The sequence below is a fragment of the Drosophila tropicalis genome, unplaced genomic scaffold (assembly GCF_018151085.1).
Source record: "Drosophila tropicalis isolate 14030-0801.00 unplaced genomic scaffold, ASM1815108v1 contig_115, whole genome shotgun sequence".
NCBI classification, from domain to species: Eukaryota; Metazoa; Arthropoda; class Insecta; order Diptera; family Drosophilidae; genus Drosophila; species Drosophila tropicalis.
In genome coordinates, this window is record NW_027172519.1 from 380,663 (window position 1) to 404,183 (window position 23,521).

Sequence of the window (23,521 nt, forward strand, 5' to 3'; positions counted from 1 at the left end):
ATTATAGCCGCATTGTGACAATGGTGGCCGGATGTGTGTATAGACTCGTAGAACAGCCCCCAAAATGGCGATAATGCCTGTATATGCCTTTTGTCTCTTTCTCACTCTGTCTTCCTTTTTATTTTTCCATCATTCTCTGTTGCATGACACTCAATTCTTTTCAAATCAGAGATTTGGTTTGCCGCTTGCCTTAATTATCGTTATTATCTATGTTGCAACGGGTGGGCCAACAATCGACTCGACTCGACTCGACGACTCTCCAGAATTGGCCAATATGGCGGGAAAATCACCTGAATGCACGCGATGTCAAATGACGCCTTCATCCTCCCCCCAATCCTCCTTTCTCTCACCCACCCAGCCGAGTTGCATTCTTTTGTGCACACACACACACACACACACAAACACACAATGTTCATGCATATTTATTACCTCAACGCGCTTTTGTATTTGTTAGTGTACTTTAACTTATAGTTATAGTTATACTATATATATATATATATGTAACTAGTATATATAATGCACTTAATTTCCTGTGGACCCTTTAACCACACTCTCCTTTCCTCTCCCTCTTTCACACTCTCTTTTTGTTGCCCAGCGGCAACATTTGCTCTGCGTGCCAAGCTCGAAAAATGAAATTATTTTAGTTCGTAATTTTAAATTATAAAATTCAACTTGAACGAAGGAAAGTTTGTTATTGGGTTGGGATGACGACCACGACGACGACGACGACGACGACGACGACGATGATGATGATGATGGCCATGTAGATGGAGCCAGAGATGGTTAGATGAATGGAAGATGGAGCTCGAACACGGCAACTTGACTGGCTTTTGGCCCTGCGGGCATAATTCAGCTTTTAGCTTCATTGTCGACAACGTTGTGCAAATGCAATTTGAAAATTTTAGAAAATATTTAGAAAATTAACGCAAAGTTGTGTGAAATGTTGTTCAGACAGACGAATTTCATTTTTGTTGCTGTCCAAAAATATTATGCTAATGAAGTAACACAAAAATATACAAAAAAAAAAACGTTGATAATGTGCTTGGGTGGGCGGTGAAGGAGTATGGGGGGGGGTGCGGTTATGGGGTATGAAAAATGCAAATGGAAATATTTAAAGCAACAAAATTATACATATTATTCTAAAGAGAAGTGACTCTTGATTTGAGTTTTGATTTAAAGCATGGATTAAATATATTTAAAACCTTTTAATTCGAATTACAAATTTGACCAGCAAAGACAAGGCAATTTGTTGTTGTATTTGCCTTACTCGAAACAAAAGGGTCAAGAATGCAAATTTTGTGGCTGTCCAGGAATGTTGTCCGCTTGACACATGGAATGTCTTTTAAGACGGAAGTTCAAATTTGCTAATGAACTGAGAAAAAGGGTCCCAAAAAGCAAATCCAAGACAACATATTGTGTGTGTGTGTGTGTGTGTGTGTGAGGGTGTGTTGTGAGGGTGTGTGTGTGGATAGCCCTCTACTTTGGTATGTTCTATTGGCCAGAAAATTACATTTGATATGTTTGGTTTGGTTGTTGCTCAGCATTCGAGGCACGTTTGGCCCCAAAGGACATTCAGGATATTTGGCTGATGTTGTTGATAAAGGTGTCCTTTTTATTTGTTTGTTTATTCAAGTGCTACCTGTTGCCTGTTTTGGTAACCTCTTCTTTCCTTCTCATATTGTTTAAATTAAATTTAACGTCTAATGGCTTCATAATCATCACATGATATAATTTTCTCTCATTTCGTTGAAATTTGCATCGCATTGCCATAATTTTTGGCACACTCACCCGCACACCCACACACCCGCACACCCAACACCCACACACCCGCACATCCACAAATAAGCTTGATTGTTTTGGATGCTTTTTATTAAATTGCGAAAAAAATAAAAAAATTTATGGCACTTTTTTTTGTGGCCATTTTCCACCTCCGTTTTCCGCTTTCCACTGTCTGCTTTTATTTTTGAAGTAGGCAACATTGTGAAAGTGCAATAGGCAACAACAAAAACAACAACAAACGAAGGAAAGAAAAAAAGGTGGAACTGAGAGTGAGAGAGAGAGATGGGGAAAGAGACGGGGAGGGGGCTAAGGAGCAAAGAAAAAAATGAATGAAAAAGAAAGAAATAACATGGGGAACTTAAGTAAACATTAATTTACATAACTTCTGTGCAAATGACGACGGAAGAGGGCAGTCAACTGGGGGCGGGGCACTGAGCTATCGTTGTGCCTGTCGTCGTCGTTGTTGTCGTCATCGGGCACGAAAACCGGATCCCGACTCCGGACGTGGGCGTCAGCGCTCTTGTAGCCTGGCGTTATTAAAAAATTTAAAGCATGTTTTGCGGCGCACGAGCAGACGGAGCAACAGCAGCAACAGCAAAAAAAAAAAAAAACTGAAGTGAAGGAAACTCTGGCAATATGGTTCTGTTTAGAGCTGTCACTATATGTGTGGGTGTGTGTATGTGTGTGGGTGTGGGTGTGGATATGGGTCTGTGTTTGTGATCGACGGCGCACATAAGCAAACGTCGAGGTTTTTATTCCTCTTTTTTCCTTCATGTAGCAGCAGCAGCAGCAACAGCAGAAAGCGGCGTTTGTGTCAGTGAGAAGTGCCAGCGTCTGTTTTCAATGTTGCCAGCAATGGTTTCCTTTTATGTAGCCACTTGGGCACTAAGCGTGGAGTTGGGCTGGGGGTGAACACCCAGATATATTCGATTTCTACAACACCAAGAAGACTTTTCTAATGCACTACATGAAGTAAGTAAATCCAATTGAATTTTTGTTTTTAATAAGAAGTTGCTTTAGACAGTTCAACCAGCTAGTTAAACTTGCCGTCTAAACTCAGTCAATCTGTGATTTTGACCACATTGAAACTGAGTCCACAACAAATTCGGTTGAAATATGGAATATATGTATGAACAATATATGGCACAGACCTTTAAATAGTTACTTTCTAACTGCTTTTGTCGGTTATAACTGCACAGGATCTAGATATGTGAAATGGGAATACTTTGCCCCTAAAAGTATGCAAACTACCAACTATTTTGAATGCCATGTACAGTTTGCTTTGAGGATTTTCTTCTATCAACAAAATATTTCAAATCTTCTATATATGTATGTTATTAAAGAGTGAATTCCTGGAGCAAATTTCCCTCATTTCCTCCATCTAGGTCTGATTTAACAAAATGTAATCTAGTAATAATTACTAAACCTAATGATCGTCTAATAAGTACTAGTAGCTGAGGACTTCGCCTCCTAAATGTGATTAAAACATTTTATTGAGACTCTTAAATAAAACAAAATTATGTCTAGAGAACATCAAATGGATCAGCACTATCATAATGCATAGCCTACTAATCTTTTCCGCTGAATGTTTGAGTTTGGAAATGGAATTGTCGCAAAGCTGAAAAAGAATTGGGTATACCTTGAGTTTAACTTGGTTTACCCTAAACAGGAATTAATCAAGCGAGTTACAATGACAGCGCATATTATTTTCTTCTTCTGGTGTCCTTACCCAGTGCCCCAGCCCACCAATCCTACCCACTCGCTCCCCACCCTTACACTTGATGGCAATGCTGCACAGCTTAGCGAAATTGTTTGCGAAAATACAACACAATATTCAAGAATAATGATGACATTGTTGACTTCAGTATCCAAGCGAGACTCATAAAAAATATATACACTAGAGTGAGCGAGAAAGAGAGAGTGGGTGAGAGGTGTGGAGGGGATGAGGATGAGGGAACAACCGCAAGGACATCTTCCGCAGGATTAAACGCCCTAAACGCCCCACTTTAGACATTGCAACGCCCCGCGGGAGAAGGAGCTGAAGCAGTCAGCAACCGGAAAGAGACAAGGCGAACAAAAAAGGAAAAGAAAAAAGAACAGAATGAAGCAAACACGATTACCATATTGTATGATATGACGGCTATATCCGGAACTGGGAGAAAGCTCTCAACATTGCCCACATTCCCATTCTCGTTGCCGATGTCGTTGCCTCAGAGTTTCAGAGATATAAATTGAAATGAATTGAAGTTATGGCATTAGACAGTTTTGATTATAATCAGGCCATGCGATGGGAGTGTTTGGATCTCGCCATTTGCATATAGAATACGTGTTGCCAAGATGATTTCTTTTTTTTTTTATATGCCATAACATTTAGCTGGTATAATATATAATTGATAATATACATTTTATATACACAAACACACGATTCAACTTAAAAAAACTAATTAAAGGCTAACGAAAAAAAAAAACGTAATGGGGAGAGGATGGGATATGATGGTGGCTACCAGCTAAGCTCTTCAGGCAATCCGCCCGGATACTCTCCCGTTAGACAAGCTGTGCAATAGCCAGCCTTTATGGGATTGACATGGGCCTTGTTCATTTGGACAGCCTTTATCAGTCCCTCGACACTGAGATAGGCCAAACTATCGGCTCCCACATGCTCGGCCAGCTGCTCAGCATTCAGTTTGTTGGCAATCAGTTCCTCTCGCGTCGGTATATTGATGCCCATGTAGCAGGGATATTGAAGTGGAGGACTGGCTATGCGTATGTGAACCTCAATGGCTCCGGCATCTCGCAATAGCTTGATAATCGGACCAATTGTGTTGCCTCGCACAATCGAGTCATCGATAAGGACAATTCGTTTGCCTTCGACATTTTGGGCCAAGGCACCAAATTTCTTTGCCACTCCCAATTGTCGCAGTCGATTTGAGGGCTGAATGAATGTGCGTCCCACATAGCGATTCTTGCAGAGGACTTCGCCAAACGGTAGACCCGACTCTCTGGCGTAGCCATGGGCGGCAGCTGTCCCCGATTCGGGCACCGAGCTAACCAAATCGGCTTCTAGCGGCGACTCCCTGGCCAATTGCCTGCCACACTGCAATCTGGCGGAATAGACCATCTGGCCCTCGAACATGGAGTCGCTGCGTGCAAAATATACATACTCGAAGATGCAGAAGGCCATGCGCTTGTAGTCGGGCCGCTCCACAATATCCACGGTGCGATAACCATTGCGGGACAGCTCGATTATCTCGCCGGGCTCCACTTCACGGACATAGCGGGCTCCGATCGATAGAAAGCCGCAACTCTCACTGCTGACCACCCAACCCTCAGCCAATTGGTCATCGATATTGGCATAGCCCGCATCCATGGGCACAATCTTGCCCAGACAAAGTGGCCGATTGCCATAGGAATCGCGTACAGCGTAGATCTTATCCTTGTGCATGACCACCAGGGAATACGAGAGGGGAGCCAATGTCATGAAATGCCGAATACGAGCCGGCCAGTTGGGGCCATCGTGTTCGGATACGTCTTCGGGGGCACAGCACAGGGATTGGGCAATCAGTTCGCTGTCACTGTGTGTGGACAAGCCGACGCCTCGCTCAAGTACCTCGCGGCGCAGCGACTCGCAGTTCACCAGCTCACCATTGTGTGCTATGGCCAGGGCTCCGTGAGCTGTGTGCACCACAAATGGTTGACAATTCACCACCTCAGAGGCAGCCGAAGTGGAGTAACGGGTGTGACCAATGCCCAGATTTCCCTTCAGTTTACGGATGGCCTCATCGTTGAAGAGATTATTAATCATGCCCATGCCCTTGTGCACACTGAAGTTCTTTGAAGATTTACCAATACTGGTCACAATGCCAGCCGATTCCTGGCCACGATGCTGCAAGGCCACCAGGCCCAGGCATATCATCTGGGCGATATCAAGCTAAAAACAAAAATATATATTTAACAAATTTACTTATATAGCAAAATGTATCTTAAGATGCTAGATGATGTCTCAGTCGGAGAGTAAGGGATAGCCAATATTCCTCCTACGCTACATATGATTATGTGTTTAGTGTTGTTCGTTTTGGTGGCAAGACGAGATTATTGAACATAATGAATACTTATTATCAATTATGCCTGATAATGTGTTGTTGTTGTTGTTGTTGTCAACCCAAAGAAGCGAAATTATGTTTTCCTGTTATTTTCCATTTCATTACAAACAATAACAACATCATCGAAAAGAAGCAGAATCATGACGATTTAACTGATTAAAACCACAACCATCCGATTGCCCGGATTCAATTCTGATTGACGTCATTGTCGTCAGCTCGAGGCGTTGGCCATAGCCTCGTGATACATATATACTACGTACATATGTATATAGATTTCCAGCCGATTCGAGAGGGGGATCGCTCACTATTGACCTACTTGTAATTAGATTTGATCAATATATTTGGTTAAGTGATCACAAGTGATTAGAGTGATCAATATTACTACTAGCAAATTGTCTAAGGTTTACTACATACTGAAATGCGAACAGTTTTGTCGAATAATCCCCAATTACTTGCAATGATCTATTCAAATTTCTGAGTGTCTAGATGATTAGTCAAAATGACTTAAGATTAGCTTATGGCTAAGTTAGCCTTCATGTTGCCCCATATTCTGGCTCACCTGAGTTGGGTAATCACCACAAGCAATGGCTCCAAATACTCCACACTCACAGGTCATACCGGTTGCGTCTTCCCCTTTCGGTTGCTCTGATTTGTAAATTTTGTCGGGAAATATTTTCGAACAGGACGGCTTCACTTGCTCCTCCACATCTAGATGGAATGTAAAGGGCTATAAGTCTCGACTCTCCCTCACTCTCCTTTGTTATCCTTACCATTTCTCAGTTTATTACTGAAATTTTCCTTATTATTGAGCTCCATCATTTATTATTAACTGAATTAGTTGTGATGGGTTTATGTAATTGCAATATTCGTAGTATATGTAGTTTATATATATATATAGTTGTGTATATATAGATATTTATTTATAAATATAAACAAATTGAGACACTTTACTGCACGAGATCACTACGTAGACGAGTGAGATTCTCACGTCTGCATTGATTGAATGCCAGTGGAATTATGATTGTTCATGTTACAAGCTCGGCTAATTAAACCTCGGAACATCAGCTCAATTTACACAAATCAGTAGGTGTATATATGTGTATGTACATATGTGTGTTTGTATGTGTAGAAACAGCTTATCAGTCCCCCAGATGCATTTGGCAACAACACAAAGTCAAGCGGAAGATTCTACGTAAAGAAAATAAAAACCGCAACGAATAACAGAAACAAACACACACTATAAATTCAAAAATATGTTCAAAACCCAAACAAAACACTAAATAAATAATCAGAAGGCTCACGTTTCTCAAAAATCATTGGAAAAGACAGAGATTAATCATTTTAGGTGATTTGTTCAATGACCGCATTTGGTCTGGTTCCAAGACAAAGTCATGGAGATGAAAGCCTTTCATCTAAGCCGCTGTGGGCCATCAGGTTATCAGCCATTTCTCTGTGTGTGTGTGAGCAGCCCCCAAAAACTCGGATTGGCACATGCTAAACCATAGATCAAACCGATTTGACTTCTGATTGCGGCCCCCTGGTGACAGGAGAGGCGAATTATAGTTTCGTCTTGATCAGTCTGATGAAAAGTTTCCATTCGAATAGAAAGGCATTCACTTGGATGGTTGAATGGCTAGATGGTTGCCTTTTGGTTGTTGGTTGGTTGTTGTCCCTCTTATCATGTGAAAATGCGTTCATTGACGCATTTTAGAAAAAAAAAGGTTTTGTTGTTTTACAATCACAGATTAAATTATGTTTTTCTTTTGCACAAATTAAATGGGGCTGCATTATCATTATTATTACTGCCCCCCAGTGAAGCCGCAACGAGGGTTGTTCCAAAACTGAGTGTTCAATGTAAACAACTAAAATGAAAACAGAAACAGTTCAAACTGTTTTCTTCGTCTTGATCTATTATTAGCAAAATACCAAACAAATTTTATAAACATGTTTTTTTTTTTTTAATAATAATCATTTTTCTGTCACTTGGCTAGCTAAATTTGATTAGCGATTTCATTTCACACTGAGTCTGAGATACTGATTTTGATGCTGATTCCAATTCCGATTTCAATTTACATTCCCATCTTCATCATCATCATCATCATCTGATGCAATAAACACAACCGCAATCATAAGCGTTTGCTGCGGTTGTTGTCTATCTGATAGTCGTCTCCATTACGCTGATAAGTCAGCCGATCTATGTCTGTACTTGACTCATTATATACCTACATATATGTATATATTTATGGAGCAATCAAGACAGGTAGAAAATAGAGCAGTCAGTCAAAATATTGCCACAGTTATGATTGATAATGTGTAAGATCGGCTTCTGTTGGATTCGTGTTTCATCTGTCTAGACTAAATCAATAAATTGTTTATAAAAAGAAAATCAAATTGGAAAACACTAAAAACTATATGTGAAGCACATTAACTAAACGTGTTCAATAGTTTACAAAATAAACAACATCACAAACCGAGGGACCGAGGGAACGAGGGTCTGTGGCATATTGTGGAAAAGTTGTTTGCCAGGAGCTGCAACAGACTTCAGCTGAAGTAATTGAAAACGATTTATATGTACTTGAAAATTGAGACCTCTCTAAGCAGTCCTTTTCTCGAACAAGATTTGGATGGCAATTCAATCAAGATGTTATTTCATTACATCGAAATAGTTTAGTTAGTCAAAACAACTTTGACTGTCAGGATCGTCTGTCCTCTGTTAGTGTCCCTCGGCAGCTTTCTTGATTGGGATGCTTGCTGAAAGGCTTTCTGTGAGATCCCTTCCAGATGGATTCGATGGTGAAACAATTTTACTTCTTACCTTTCCTTTAAATATTCATCTTGAATGGAAAATCCCAAAAGGAGATGGAGGTTGCCTTTTGTAGAGCTATTTAGTTAGATTAATTTCAATTTCACATTACCTTTTATTATCAAAGACAAACAATAAATAAGCAAACCAAAAGGGCAAAAGTAATCATGGGGCCGGGGGGGATACGAAAAATCACTAAGCAAACAAACAAAAACAAAAAGCAGATAATGAGATGTGCTGACCATATAATGTGGAAAAAGAATGAGCATTCTCTGACCAGTGGCAAATAACGGATGAGCGTTCGACAAGGGAAGAAGAGGTGGAGTCGAAAAGATGGAGACGGCCAGAAAAATTACCAGGGCAAAAATTGGCTGAAATAGTCGAAGTTGAGATAAGTTAAGGAGGCGACAGATGGGGAATGGAATGAGTGTGTGTGTGTGTGTGTGTGTGTGGTTGGAGGAGTTGGTGGTGGGAGACAGACCAAATGTGTAACCACTTGAATTTCATTTGCAGAAAAGCTTTATCGAAAATTATGCGAATGTTGGTTGACTTTTGGCAAGCGCCAGCTAGCTCCGCGGGAGATGAAGAAGAAAAACTGCTAACTGCTTAGAGAGAAGCCTCTCTGGCTGATAAAAATCCAGCCAAAGCAAACAGAAGATAATAAAGGAGGAAAATGATGCTGGCCAAAGAGAAGGGCAGAGTGGGGTGGGTCGGGTGGAGGAGATTTTTCGCATATGTGAAGAGAACGGTAGAACGGTAGTGAGACGCAACCCACCCCCGCTGATGGCCCAGTCAGGGCAGCTGCTGGATGCCTTAGAGTGGCGTCCAGTTGCTGCCGCTTCTGTTGTTGCTGCTACTCCTGGTTCAGGATCGTACGACCGACTGTCTCTGTGTCTGTTCGTCTGTCTGTCTGTCCGTCTGTTTGTCTGTCTGGCTCATGCATAATTCAGCAGAATTCTGAATGATTATTCTTTATGGGACTGTTTATTTCTTTTGACCATTTATTTCAAGTTGCTTTTTTCTCTCCCTCTCGCTGCGCCCCATCCCCCCTCCCACCACCACCAATCTCTCTTTCTCTCTCCTACTCACACATTCTAGTTCGTCCTTCTGTCTTTTTTTTTTTTTTTGTATTTTTTTCATTATTTTTATACAGTTTCCAGTTGCTTGCGCTCGAAATGATTTTGACCAACGGTGACGCAAAAATCATCAAATGGCTCTTGGACCAACGCCATCTCCATCTCCTTCTCCATCTCCATCACCATCTCTTCCACCATGTGCATGTCCATGGGCATGTGTGTATCTATTGAACCAAAAACGTTTCAACCAACCACACACACGACCACTCCCCCGTTGGGACCCATTTCACCCCCAAAAGGGGCGGGTACATCCCTTTTACACAAAAAAGAACAAAAAAATCAACAACACTAGCCTCAGGCTCTTTCTGAAACTTTCCTTTCAACGCATCATTTGATTTTATTTGATGCCCTCCACACAAAAGTAGCCAAAAAAACCCAAAAAAAAAAAAAGAAAAGGACCAAAAAATTAAATAAATTTTATTTGTTTTTCTATGTTGGCCGCAATTGAATAAAATGTTCTTTTAATGCCAGTTGCCAGTTGTAAATGCAAACGCTTGGCTTAGGACCGTCAATCGGGTGGCGGGGGCGAGGCAGTTGTCAATAACTTTTATTGGCAAAAGTTGTTTTTCAATTGGCATTGGAATAACTTGATTAGCGTCAAGAGAAAGACACGCGGGGAGAACGGGGTAACACATCATGTCATGAATATACAGTGAAATTCCCTCAACTCAAATACCTTTATGGAGCTGGCCATCATTTATTTATGTTGGCCAAAACACTTGAGTCTCAGTTTCTCAGTTTCTGCTAAGCAACAGAACAGAAACTATTTACAAACTTATAGGAAATTAGTTTTCAATAGAAAATCAGTTATGATTCAAAATTTATAAACAAATTACTTTCAATTGGACTCTCTGACTTTCTCGTCTTTCAAGTAACTCAATAAGAAGAAATTCTCAGTAATTTATTGTTTATTGTATTGAGATTATTAACCTTAAATGTTATTTTATCAGCTGTAGATACTTTTGGATACTTTGTACGTACTTCACAAATTGGTTCCAATTGTGATATTTAGCTACTTCAAGAACCAACAAGTTGACAGACTTTGCCAAAGGTTTCAGAGTTGCAATGGCCATACAATCCCTTCAAAACTAGGGATACTAAACGAGAGCATTCTTTTTCTCATGGTGAAATCTGCAATTATTACCGATACAGATTCATATCAGATCATATCAGAGTATATATAATGGTAACCAAATGTCAGATACTTGGGTATTACACTGTACAAAAGAGTTACATTCATGGACCATATAACCAATACAAACAAAAGACTATAGCCGTTCATAAATAGAAACTCGAGACTTAATATATATTTTGGTTTAGGTCAGTGACTTTTTACGGTGCTCCAGTATGGTCTGATATAGCCAAATGTCACAAAAGCCAATTGCAAATCATCCAGAATAAAGTCTTGAAGGCATCATTCTACGATTGACTTACATAGATTATCGCGATTATCGCAAAATTTCATAACCATGTGTCAAGATTCAACATAAAGGCATATAAACAATCTGGCATAGCCATTTAGCTGCAGTTTTAGTCTTAGTTTAGTGTTTAATTTAGCTTGTAGTAAATTACCTAGGGTTTTTCTACTTCTTTGTTTCTTGATCAGCGTAATAAGCTGTACTTGATACAGTCATGTTCGACTTGGTATTTAAGCTATTTATAAACTGTGTGAGATAAGGCTAAGATCAGTAGAACACGATCACTGATTAACAGGAAGCAAGGACGAAATCGGAAGGGATAAAGTGAGAGTTGCGACACAGGGGAAAAAAAAGTTTGAAACATGTGATATTATTATGGCCAAAACTAAAAGGGTATTTAAACTTCTGCATAGACGAAGTTAGCTTCAAATCCAAGTTAAACTTATGTTCTTCTTCTTCTGTACTGCTTTTGAGAGTGAGCAAGATAGCAGATGCTTTCTTGTGAACACTTTCAAATGGTATACTAAAGTCGGCGCGAGGACTTATTCACTATCTTACCACTATCTAAGCCTTCTACCTCTCGCTCTTTGTTTCGCTTTAATTAAAGAAAACCAAGTTGCTTTCCATTCGTTAACCAAATCCATCCACAGAGCACACAAATGAGAATTTCAATTAAAACTAATTGAAAAGCGCATAAACTTTTCGCTTTTGAGTAAACAAAAAGTGAAGGAAGAAAACCGTTCTTGAGAATATTGAAAGAGGGCCATCTCCTAGAGTTTGGCATTCAACGTCAATGCCAGCTCCTCCATCCTCAACCCCCTCCCCCAATTGCCTTGCTTTGCCACAAACATGTCCATCCATTTCCCGCCTGCTGTTTGGAAAGTTCGTTTGGTTACATTTTTAATTCGTTTACGTTTATTATTTATTCCAAAAGACAAAAGCAAAAAGGACACAGAAAACAAAAAATAAAAAAAACCGCGCTTTTATTCGCTTTTGTTGTTTTTGCTGATGTTATTTGTCTTTTGACATTTCTTTATATACACAATTTGCATTTGCCATATAGCCAAGGACCAGACGGTTTCCTATTGATTTAGCCACGCTTCACTTTCATAGAGTAGTTAGATTCCTTCTACTACCAAATCCAAGCAATAAACACTTAAATAATGTTAAATTCAAAAAAAAAAAACTGAGAAAGATTCAATAAATCCACAAATCTATTATCAATTTTCATTATATAAAAGACAGATCAAATCAAAACTTATATCTATAGAATCAAGCAAAGAAAAAATGTATTACAAAAAGGATATATTCATTTTCAGGAAAGATCTACGCATAGAGGACAACTTTTTCAAGCAATTTTTATAATCTCAAGTTTACAGAGCCGTTTCAGTAGAATTTCCTAGAGTGTTAAAGTTATGCTGAAAACTTTCTTTATACAGTGAACACTCCTCTTAATGAATTAAAGCAGAAGTAACCATTTTTTGAGTCTGAATTCTGACAAGAGAAAACAAGAACTAATCGTATTTGTGATAGAATATAAAAAACCGTAATCGCTTAATAAAAATTAAGTAAGTCGTCTCGCCGACTTAAGTTATCCATATACCAGTAAAGCTAATATTTCAATTTTATTAAACAAATGCGTTTTCACATGCTTTTTAAAAGCATATCTCACTATCTTGCTCGCCCAAGCATATGAGCACACTAGCGCCGCCACCTGCCAACGGCCAACTCCTGCCTTATGGAAAAACGCTTATATGTACATATAACTCGACTATTTTTCGTCCGATTTGGATCAAATTTTGTGTTTTGCTGGATATTAGTATCAAATTTAAGTGTGCCAAATTTGATTGCATAAAGGAGAAAAATTCGGGAGATAATCGAGTCTCGGGGGCGAAAAGGAGCGTGGCAAAATCTTTACACATGCTAAATGTGCGCATTTACTAAGCAAATATAATTACCAAATATGATGTCTCTAGCTAGAATAGTTTTTGAGATAAACGCCTTTTTTAATTTACGGGGGCGGAAAGAGGCGTGGCAAAAATATGAAATAAACTTGAACTATTTACATACTACACGAGTCTATATACCAAATTTGGTGGCTCTAACTTTTATAGTCTCCGAGATCTAGGTGTTCATTCGGACAGACGGACCGTAAAATTTCGCCAAGTTGAAAGACTTGGGTCTTGGTTAGCAAGGATTGGTTGTTGGAAGGATTCAAGAAGGAGAAAATCAAAACCAAAAGTTCGAAAATAGAAAATGTGCAAATTTTTAACCCATGTGGTTAAATTTTAAATAAACAGCTTACCGACTTTGGTTTTGTAGGGTTCGCCAATCTTTTTTGGCTTCTTTAAGTTGCAATTCCCAACTAGTTTTAGCGTAAAAGACGACGAAGCTATACAGACAACCTGCTTGACCTCGAGCCGGCTTTAATGAAGGGTTTTACTTAAATTTCAAACAGGTCATAATTTAAGTTAACATTTTAAAGATTTACGCATATGTTTTTATGGACAAAACACTTTTTTTTTGTTAAACAACTTGTTCAATCTCTGGCTTTTGGCAAAGCAACACCGAGTTTCAGAGTTTATTTTTTCTAAAATGTTTGTCTTTTTTTTTCTCATTTTGTTTTTGTTGTTGTCGCTTCGCTCCGCATCAGATTTGCATAACGAAGCAGCCAACTTAACAGACCACCCAACCACCCCCCACCCCCCACCATCAAGTATCTGTGTGGGGGGGCAACTTTTAAGTTTCATTTCATTTGTGTCCACCAGGCAACGAGATGGAGATGAATTTTTGTTATTTAGTTGCCATTTTGCTTTTGTCTTTTGTCGAATTTGGTCAGTGAAGCATAACGGCAAGCAGACACGCCTCACAACCACAACGCCCCTCTAATTAATTTTCCTAGACCAAAGACCTCACTCTTAATCAGAGGCAGAGGTGAGCCGGATAAATGAAACGAAATGAGACTGCGACTGAAGATCTTTAAGAATTAGTTGAGAAATTTCTTCTGTGGCCGAGCTTAAAGTCAACATCTTTTGCATTTGAAATGAGTGAAAAGAATTGCAGAAAAGAAGCAAACTAAATCCGATTTCATTCAAACTGAAATGAACTGAACTGAACTGATTGATGTGTGTCACAGAACGTGTTTGAAAGGGTCCCCGCCCCGAAGGTCTGCGACACTAAATGGCTTTCAATTTGTGGCACATTAAGTGAACCCACAAAAAGAACATGTGTAAGTTTCCAGACCACGGGAGAGAAAGAGAAAACTTTAACTTCAACATCAACTTCCAACATCCAACATCCAAGTTTCGAGTTAATTAAAATTTCAAAAACGTAAATTGAATTAACAACACAAATTGTAACTGACTCTAAAGCCACCAACAGCAACAGCAACGGCAACACCAACACCAGCAACACCAAAAACAACGGCAGCAACAACTGCTCCAGTTACGCGTGAGAATTTGCTTTTTCTGTGCATAAAATTTCAATTTGAAATCGAAACAAGACGACGGGAACGATGACGGGGACGAAGACGGGAACGGGGACAGGGTAAAAAGGCAAAAAGGGGGAAACCTCAAGCACGAACGCCCGGGCAAGTTGCTCAATTGGCTGGGCCCAATAATCATAAAATTTAATAATAAAGGCATTTTCAGCTCGTCGCTTGACCGTTACCTGGTCCCAGGCATTGTGCATTGGCCATCGTGGACATGGACATGGAGGGAGGAACTGGACTCCAGCTCACCCCTAGTCCATAATGTGGGTGTGTGTTGGTCTTTGGACAACGGCTAGTGGGTTAATGTATGCAAAACGCATTCAAATTTTATGTATCGCCTAGCAGCGATCTTCTTTTCTCTTCGTTTGCCCACAACATAATTCGCTCGCTCGCCGTTCCGCTGTTATCTTCCATGGTCTATTGGGTTTCGTGGGTTCTGAAATGGCTTTGGGAAGGTCTTCTGTTGTGCATGTAAATTGCATAGTTTTGGGACACTTTAGGTCACTCTAATGAGCGCGACAATGGCGAACGGCGGAACACAGACCACTGAAAGGGGAACAACTGAATCGCCGATGTCTACATCTGAGTCTGCTGCTCCATGCATGGGAAATATGTATTTAGAGAATGAGAAAACCAAACAATTTGTTTATCAAAATTTGACCCGTTTCAAGGCAATCGATATCGGTTTGGGTGTCACGAGGCAGCTACTTCTTATAAATCGAGATTCGGAATGCGATTTTGTTTCAGAAATCAGTATTAAGACAATACAAACGATTTCGTTTTTCTTTCCTCTGAAAATTACAGCTTCCTTTTATTGACTAAACTAAAGAGTTATCCAAAAAAAACTTCAAAACAAAATTCTGAATTTAAAAAATGCCAGAAAATAGGTGCAAAACGGGTTAATGGACTCCATAGACGTTATCTGCAGGGTGCGTACGGTGTTTGAGGACAAAGTGATAGTAAAAATAAAAAGCTAATATTTCGAACAAAATTTAATGAATCTTTACGAAAGTTTTACACAATATTTAAAATTTCCATTGGCTGCCATAACCCTTTCGATCCGGGACCTAAAACGATTGCAAGCCCGAATTAAATGATCCTTATTCATATTGACCATAACGGTATGGTATGAAAAAACAATCTTATGAGGATAATCCAGGGGATTAAGGTCAGTTCGGGGTTATATGGTCATGGAAATTCTCAGCCATCCAATCCTGTGTTGCCATTGCCTTGTGGGATGGAGCATCCGGGGTCCAGGGTTTCACAACTGTCTCCAGGACCTCGATATAAGTAGCAGAATTCACTTGAAGTCTTTGAGAGAAGAAGTAGGAAGTATTTTTGTCGGTTTTTCGAATAAAAATTAAAGATTTTTGGCATAAGAAATTTGTTAGTTTGAGGATTTATTGATATATGTTTCGAAATATCGATGTTTCGGGTCCAACCTTCTATTATGGACACTGTTGAAGGCTAAAGGAAGAACCAAAACAGTGGAAGGTCATTCGAGTGTTAAGAGGAGAAGATAAAAAGGAAGAACAACTTTTTGAAATGATTTTTATGTATTCTTGGCCAAGGAGTAAACTATATTCAGATTATAACAAAGGGATACATTTAATTTTCTTAATGTTGGGATAAAACCATAAACTTTTAGTGCTAAAAAATCTCGCATATGTTGAGAAGCGTTTTATGGAGAAACCACTTTGGTTTATTTTTTGTCGCCCCCCCATAGCCTTGCCCCTTACCACATTGTCGGAATCCATTCTCTCTGTTTACAGACAATTGCACTTCATGAACTACAAATCGCATCAATTATATTATGAACTCGGTAAAACTCAGTGTTTGGCTTTCTTTGCTAAGTTTTGCGCCAATAAATCAAATTTCGCTTCAAGCCATAAAAACGCCGCACATTAGCACAACAAAACAGAAGGAAAGAAGAAGAACAACCCACCCACCCCACTGTGGTTCGTAGTTCGTCCTTCATCGTTCATCGTTCATCTATGGCAAAAAGTAGTCGTAAATCTGAGTCGAATCACTTGTCGCGATTTGAGTTGAGTGCTTCAAGTTTTGTGTGTCCCCTGTCGGTCTCTTTGGGAAACCTCAGACCGAAAACGAGAAACATTAAATTTAACAGGCAATGACAAAGGATAACAACGAAAAATTAGGCACATTTTGCGGTTTTACCATGTTCCTAGTCGACGAAGCGATGGACGAAGGACATCGGATTGCGGAGGGCGGACGACCCACCCAGAGTAGATGGGAGGGTGACTTTGGGTCTACGCATCATTCCACTTCATTGACGACTTTTGTAACATTTGTTTCTGACGTTAATTTATACAATAATTGTGACAAGGACCAAAACGCCAAAACGAAGCAAAATACAAATAGAAAAAAAAAACAAAAAAACCAAAAAGCGAGACACATCTGAAAACGAAAAGAAGAAACAAATTTCTAGAGAGGACACGAATGCGTTTGACATTTAGAAAGAAGCAAAAGACAACTGAATTCCCTTAGTTTTTTTTTTTTATTTCTCATTTATTATTATTATTTTTTTGTTGAAGCTTCAAAAAACGAAAGAAAAAAAATTCATATGTAAAATCTTTTGACGCCTTTTTAATGGAATTTTAATGTACAAATATCATCACACTGGACGTATTCAGAAAATTTATTCTAAATTATATTCATACAAATGTTTAAAAAGTTTTTGCAACCGCATTTACATCACACACACACATACACACAGAACGACACACACGCACATGAATATTGAAAAATGTTTCGTGCCCCATTCCCACCCATCCCATTTGGTCCTTCAAAACGCATCTATGTATGTGTCGGCGGCTCATATGGAAAAAGTTTTACCTTTGCTCTGTGTATGAGAGCGTTAAAAGCCCTGGCCCTCGCATATATTAATGTATTTTATGCCCAGGCCCAGGTAAACCACAGAGAAAGAAGGAAAGAAAAACATTAAAATTTTCATGGAAAAATGTCATCAACACAAAAGTTTGAAATGCAAATAATTTTGTGTGCAAGTTTGCTCTGACTGGCCACCATCCTTTTTTTCCCTTCCTTCTAGTCATTCAACTATATATGTCCTTTCCAAAGGCTAAGGATCAGGCTGAGGCTCAGGCCCAGGCTCATGCCTCTAGCATGATTTTTGTCTTTTTCGTCACGAAATTTTTACATTAGAATGCATTTAAAAACGCATTTATCATATGTGAGACGAAAAATATGAAAGGCATATGTGGGATTTGTGGCCAAGCGAAGTCTGATCGATTATGATTGATGGCCCGCAAGAAGGAATCGTTTCCTTCCATTTCTGTCTCATTTAATTAAAATTCAAATATTATATTGCCAGGATTTAGCTTTGCTACGTGATTTCATTTCAAACAAAATCAATGCCATGAATGGTGCTTCATGGCAGGATGTCCTCCAGCTTTAGATCCAGCAGCAGCATCAATTCCATCTTAACACCAAACCACTCCATTTCATTTCAAGCCATTCCCGTTTGGCCCTGCACTCAAGTGGCACGAGAAAGAGAGCGACCAAAAACCAAAGGACAATTGCTTATAAAAATGGCGTCTTAAGTCTGCGTCTGGGTTGGAAGTCATTAACTCAAGCTCAAGTGCTTTTATCTCGCCACTTCAGAGCAAAAATCCTGGACAGAATTCTCTCCCCCCTACCGCTCTTCCTCCCTCTACTCAACGCCATTTTCTTTTTCAGCTTTTCTGTTAATTTGCCATACAGCAATTACACGCAACTGATAAAACAGAAAGCAGCAACCCAGCAAAGCGCTAGAGAGGGAGAAACGAGAGACGAGATGGGAGAGAAATTAAAAAGCAACAGCGAGAAAAAGTTTTATAGCTTGTCGACTGAATGGAGCCGACATAAAACTGAAATTGCTTGGGCCAAATCGGAGAGATTTATCTCAAGCATACATTTCATTTGGCGGCAAGGGGTGATCATGGTATGGGGTGAGGTCTTCCACTTACTACTGCCAGTATATGTACTTACAACTGAAGTGAGATTAATTTACCCCAAAGGACATTAAGTGCAGCAAAATAGGAATTACCAGCACAAAGATAACTTTAGCTAATCAAGTACACATCACTCCACTTAAGATTAAAAGACAAACATAAATTGCTGACAGTTATTTTATTTAATTTCAGTTACTAATCAAATTCACAAAAATTTTAAAACGAAAGCAAAGCTTAAAACCATTTATTAATCAATTGTTAAACTCATTTCTCATGACAGATATCCAACTCCAACCTTCTTACACATGGCCAATAGAAACTTCATTCTAATATATTTATTAGTCAATCAATTTCTAATTCAATTTCCAATATAATCGAAAAAAAAAATCCAAATATAAAGAGCCTTCTCCCCTTCGTGCTCAAGTGTCCTTTTTCATTAAAGGGTTTCTCACTGATCAGAGGTCTAAAATATCGGCTGACTATATCAATTGGTTTATGTGGAAACATCTTAACCACCGTTGACTAAATCATAAAGAGGCAAAATATACAAACTTCAAATCAAATAGACTAATGACATTTCAGACATGCATTCAATTCATAAAGGTTTTGAAATTTGTTGAACTAAGGGAGAGTGCCTAGTTTGGGGGGTGGTCAGGTTTAGTCTCTGTCCTTTTAAAGATAGACAACTAAACCAATTGAGAAAAATAATATATAATTGGAGAACTGAGCAGTTCATTCAGCAAACTTATTTTGAAAAGGGTCCCCCCTTAGGGTTATCTGAAACAATTTGCAAAAGTTTACCCAAAAGACACATAAATTTTAAAATTATGCCCGTTGAAAGATTGATCAGAGATTACGTGATAAACCGAAAAGAGGTGTCGGAATATAGATTCAGATCAAAATAAAAGAAACTAGAAGGTCGAGTATAAACAAGCCTGCAGCTCTGTAGCTCTTACGGTCTAGGAGGAGAACGCGTTGATCCAGATGGACTGACGGTCATACAGACATGGCTATTTGAACTCGTCTGGTCGTGCTGATCAAAAATATATATACTTTATATGGTCGGATATGCTTCCTTCTATCCATTGCACACTTCTGATTAAAACGAATATACTCTTTTTGGAAGGGTAAAGGAATCGATAAAAACATAAGTTCTATTGAAACGAAAAGTCCTTGGCCTTGTGTTTCTTCTGTCATTTCCATTTTCAATACCCAAGATCCGTTTCGGAGTCCTTTCAGTAACAAATAACAGCTCAAAGTCAACACATCTAAAATGTTTGGTAAAATAGAGTAAAAAAAACCAAATTAAATGAAAATTAAACCAAAAACACCCAAAACCCAAAAACCAATCATGTAAGTAAGAACAATAGAAAGGATTTAATTTAGTTTTCTCAAGTTTTCTCTTGTAGGACAATGCTCGAACTCAAACTAAATTGTAAACGTCTACTCTAATCGTAAAACTCAAATTGGATCCTCCAGAAACGGTATTCCAAACGATAACAGCGCTCCATGATCACATCCACACTCTACATAACCATCCATATCTCTACCTGTTCGTTAATGCAAATGTCTGTGACGTCCTCATCAGACATGGGCGGTAAATTTTTACGGCTGACTACCGTGTTTTATCAGGATTAATGACGATAGCGTAACTATCGCCTTGTAATTGGTGAATATGTGATTTTAATGTTTTCAAAAGAGCATCTAGCTCGCTCACAACGTGCATTCAGACGATTGGCAAGTGCGCTTCCGGAATCTTCGCCGCCCATAAAGTAGATTTGTGGTTCGTTTGGAATAGGCAGCAGTGTGCCTATTTAATGATAAACTTGGCTTCTGATTTTGAATGTAAAATTGAATTGTTGACCATTTGCATTAGTATTTCGGACTATTTCTGTTGCTCCGAACGATGTCATTTGAAAGCATGAATTGAATCTTCGAATTGACTTCAGGAACACGTTAGAATCTGGATCCGTGCCGATTAGTAAGCCGTTCAATGGTTCAGGTGTTTCAATTTCAGGTAGTTGCACTTTTCCTCATGCACAACACATCCCAGCTGGCTCATTTTTGAATTTCAGAGCATGACAATGCGGACATTCCTTGTCCATAGCACCAATTACCACTTTTGAATAAGCATAATATTTAATATCGGGCTCATACTAGAATGATAGACGCAGGAATGAATCAGATCCTGTCCTTGTGAGTCATTTGTTCTTCGTCTATTGACTGTGAAACGGCGTGATGTCGTTGTTCTGATCTTCTGACTTCATTGCGTTCAGCTCGTGTATCTTCTGGCTCTTCTTGATGCAATTGCGCTATTCTGACACGTGCATCAGTGTTTTGTTGCTGGATTTGTTCTTCTGTTCTTTCGGATCTGCTATTTCGCAAGTACCGAGCTTTACTTGTTCTGCGGGTCAAATCAGAGGAAAAAGGGTTGATCGTAGAATGGTGGAATATAGATGTTGGCCGATTCTCATAGATACCACATAAGCATAAAAAATTTCATCAATATCGGTCAAGCCGTTTCGGAGGAGTATGGCAACGAAAACTGTTACTAGAATTTTATAGGTTCCTCGGTCAAACAACGCGCTAAACAACACAATAGACTGGCAACACCATAATTCATCAAAAATAACGTTTGCCAACCCTGATATCTAGCTTTAGCCCATTTTTCCTCTTTTGAACACTGTTAAGTAAATATTTACTTCAAAATCAATTAAGAGGTCGGCTTTGAATGTTTCCTGAAAAGTTACTCGTATTATTTTGGCTATAGAAGTAATTAATTTGGTGTCTGGATGTTCAGTGTTTCTCATCCAACATTCCATTCCTTTCCCGTTGATTTCTATCTACTAGTTATCGATAGAAATGTCAGTGTTGCACAGTACTGAACACTCCTATTACACAGCACTGTTTTCATTTTCATCAAGTAGGCATCGAGAAATTTCTATCGAAAACTGTATAAATACGGGGACGACTCACAGGTTTTCTCATTCAGTTACTTCCTTCTGCTTGGACAACAACTGAATCAGTTTTTCCTTATTCTTAAAAAGGTTGAAAATCAGCTTTTTTAAAATGAACTTTTCCTTATTTAAAAACTTCTCGCATAACATTTTACTTATTTTTAAAAAACTCAATTTGAATAGCATAATTTTCCTTATTCATAAATTATAATTACAATGTCGCCTTTCTTAAAGCGATTGTGTTTTATTTTCCTTAATCTTAAATATCCCGCCCACCTGCAACTGCAATAGGAACTAACTAGCTATAATGGAAGTGTCTTCAATGAACGAAATGTGAAGAGTGGTTGATTTGGCCATTTCGCAGCCTTAAAACATATTCACTTGTAATGTGAAAATGTAAGATCGTCATCAGCGTTGTCTCATCGCCTTACAGGGTGGCTCTTCGTTACATCGTGGCTGCCTTGCCTCTTCTAATATAAAATAGCCACTGGCTAACTGGCTAATTGAGTCACTGTCCATATATGGTGGACATTTTGAAAAATCTGACTGCAGAGATCATTGTGCCACGCCCTGCCACTTCGCCGTATTCTCACTCTTTTAGCTCCGCGTTTTATTGGGGCGGTCCAGAAAGTTAAATGTCATTTTCCTGGTGTTTTAAGCGAAAGCTTTGAAAAGTCTTACCCATTTACGATTGGGCACTTTAGCCTTCTCGGACAACTGTTTAAACTCATTGATGGACAAGACATACTAATGATAATAATGTTAACAAAATCTTTTAAAAGGATGAACATCTTTAAATTAAGTAGAGTGAAAAGGGACAGACTCACAAATTTGTTTTTCCGATTCTCCTTTTCCCTAAACTGCTTGAAGGTAGTCGCTCAATTTCCTATGATGAGTAGAAACATGGGACAAGTGCGGATACTCATAATGCTTATTGCTGACCCCTTCAACATGCCTTCCGTGAAGTAGTCTTTACTGTGGCTTTGACAAACAAAAGTCTGAGCAGGACAGTTGCCTCGGCCTTTTAGAGCAGTAATTTGTTGCATGTGCTGAGCTCAGATCTCCAGCCGAGATTTCCAAGTTTAACTGACAACGAGTTCTTACAATTTGTTGTTAGAGTGTATACATAGTTGACTCCCCAAACAAATTGTTGTCCCTTGACATATTATTAGACTCTTGCTAAAAGATTAAGATTTTCTGTCAGTTTACAGTAATTTATTATAAAAAAACAACAAATGTCACATAGAAATTTACATGAAAATGAAATCTATAAATCGCTATTGAAACACATTAAATTGTTAAATTGCACTGTGAAACTGAAACTCTGTTTTTGAGGTTACATATATCGACTACCAACATGATCAGAGTTGCCAGTTCAGAATACATATTCCTCAATTTTATGATTCAGAGTAAAATATTTGGCTGCCAGAGCGGTCAAACAACGCGCTAAACAAAGCAGCAGACTGGCAGCACCATAATTTATAAAAAATACCGTTTGTCAACACTTAAATCTAGCTCCAGCCCAGATTACTTCAAAATCAATTCATTAGGAGGTCGGCTTTTAATATTTCCTGAAAAGTTACTCGTATTATCTTGGCTATAGAGGTAATTAATTTGGTGTCTGGATGTTCAGTGTTTCTCTTCCAACATTCCATTCCTTTCCCGTTGATTTCTAAGTACTAGTTATCGATAGAAATGTCAGTGTTGCACAGTACTGAATACTCCTATTACACAGCACTGTTTTCATTTTCATCAAGTAGGCATCGAGAAATTTCTATCGAAAACTGTATAAATACGGGGACGACTCACAGGTTTTCTCATTCAGTTACTTCCTTCTGCTTGGACAACAACTGAATCAGTTTTTCCT

The 23,521-nt window shown here is 38.9% G+C and overlaps 1 protein-coding gene across 1 annotated transcript; it reads right to left on the reverse strand.

The window, feature by feature from the left end:
- Positions 1–4,117: 4,117 nt before the first annotated feature.
- Positions 4,118–6,882, reverse strand: Prat2 (Phosphoribosylamidotransferase 2). The gene is made up of 3 exons (XM_068287091.1): positions 6,650–6,882; positions 6,439–6,587; positions 4,118–5,707 (listed from the first exon to the last, which is right to left on the reverse strand). The coding sequence occupies exons 1-3, from the start codon at positions 6,696–6,698 to the stop codon at positions 4,280–4,282; spliced, it is 1,626 nt and encodes a 541-aa protein (XP_068143192.1). The 5' UTR covers positions 6,699–6,882; the 3' UTR covers positions 4,118–4,279.
- Positions 6,883–23,521: the final 16,639 nt, after the last annotated feature.

Coding starts and splice junctions, on each gene's coding strand:
- Prat2 (XM_068287091.1), bottom strand. CDS start 6,698: ATGATGGAGCTCAATAATAAGGAAAATTTCAGTAATAAACTGAGAAAT. Junction 6,588..6,649: donor CAGTAATAAACTGAGAAATG/GTAAGGATAACA, acceptor CATTCCATCTAG/ATGTGGAGGAGCAAGTGAAG. Junction 5,708..6,438: donor GTGGTGATTACCCAACTCAG/GTGAGCCAGAAT, acceptor TTTTGTTTTTAG/CTTGATATCGCCCAGATGAT.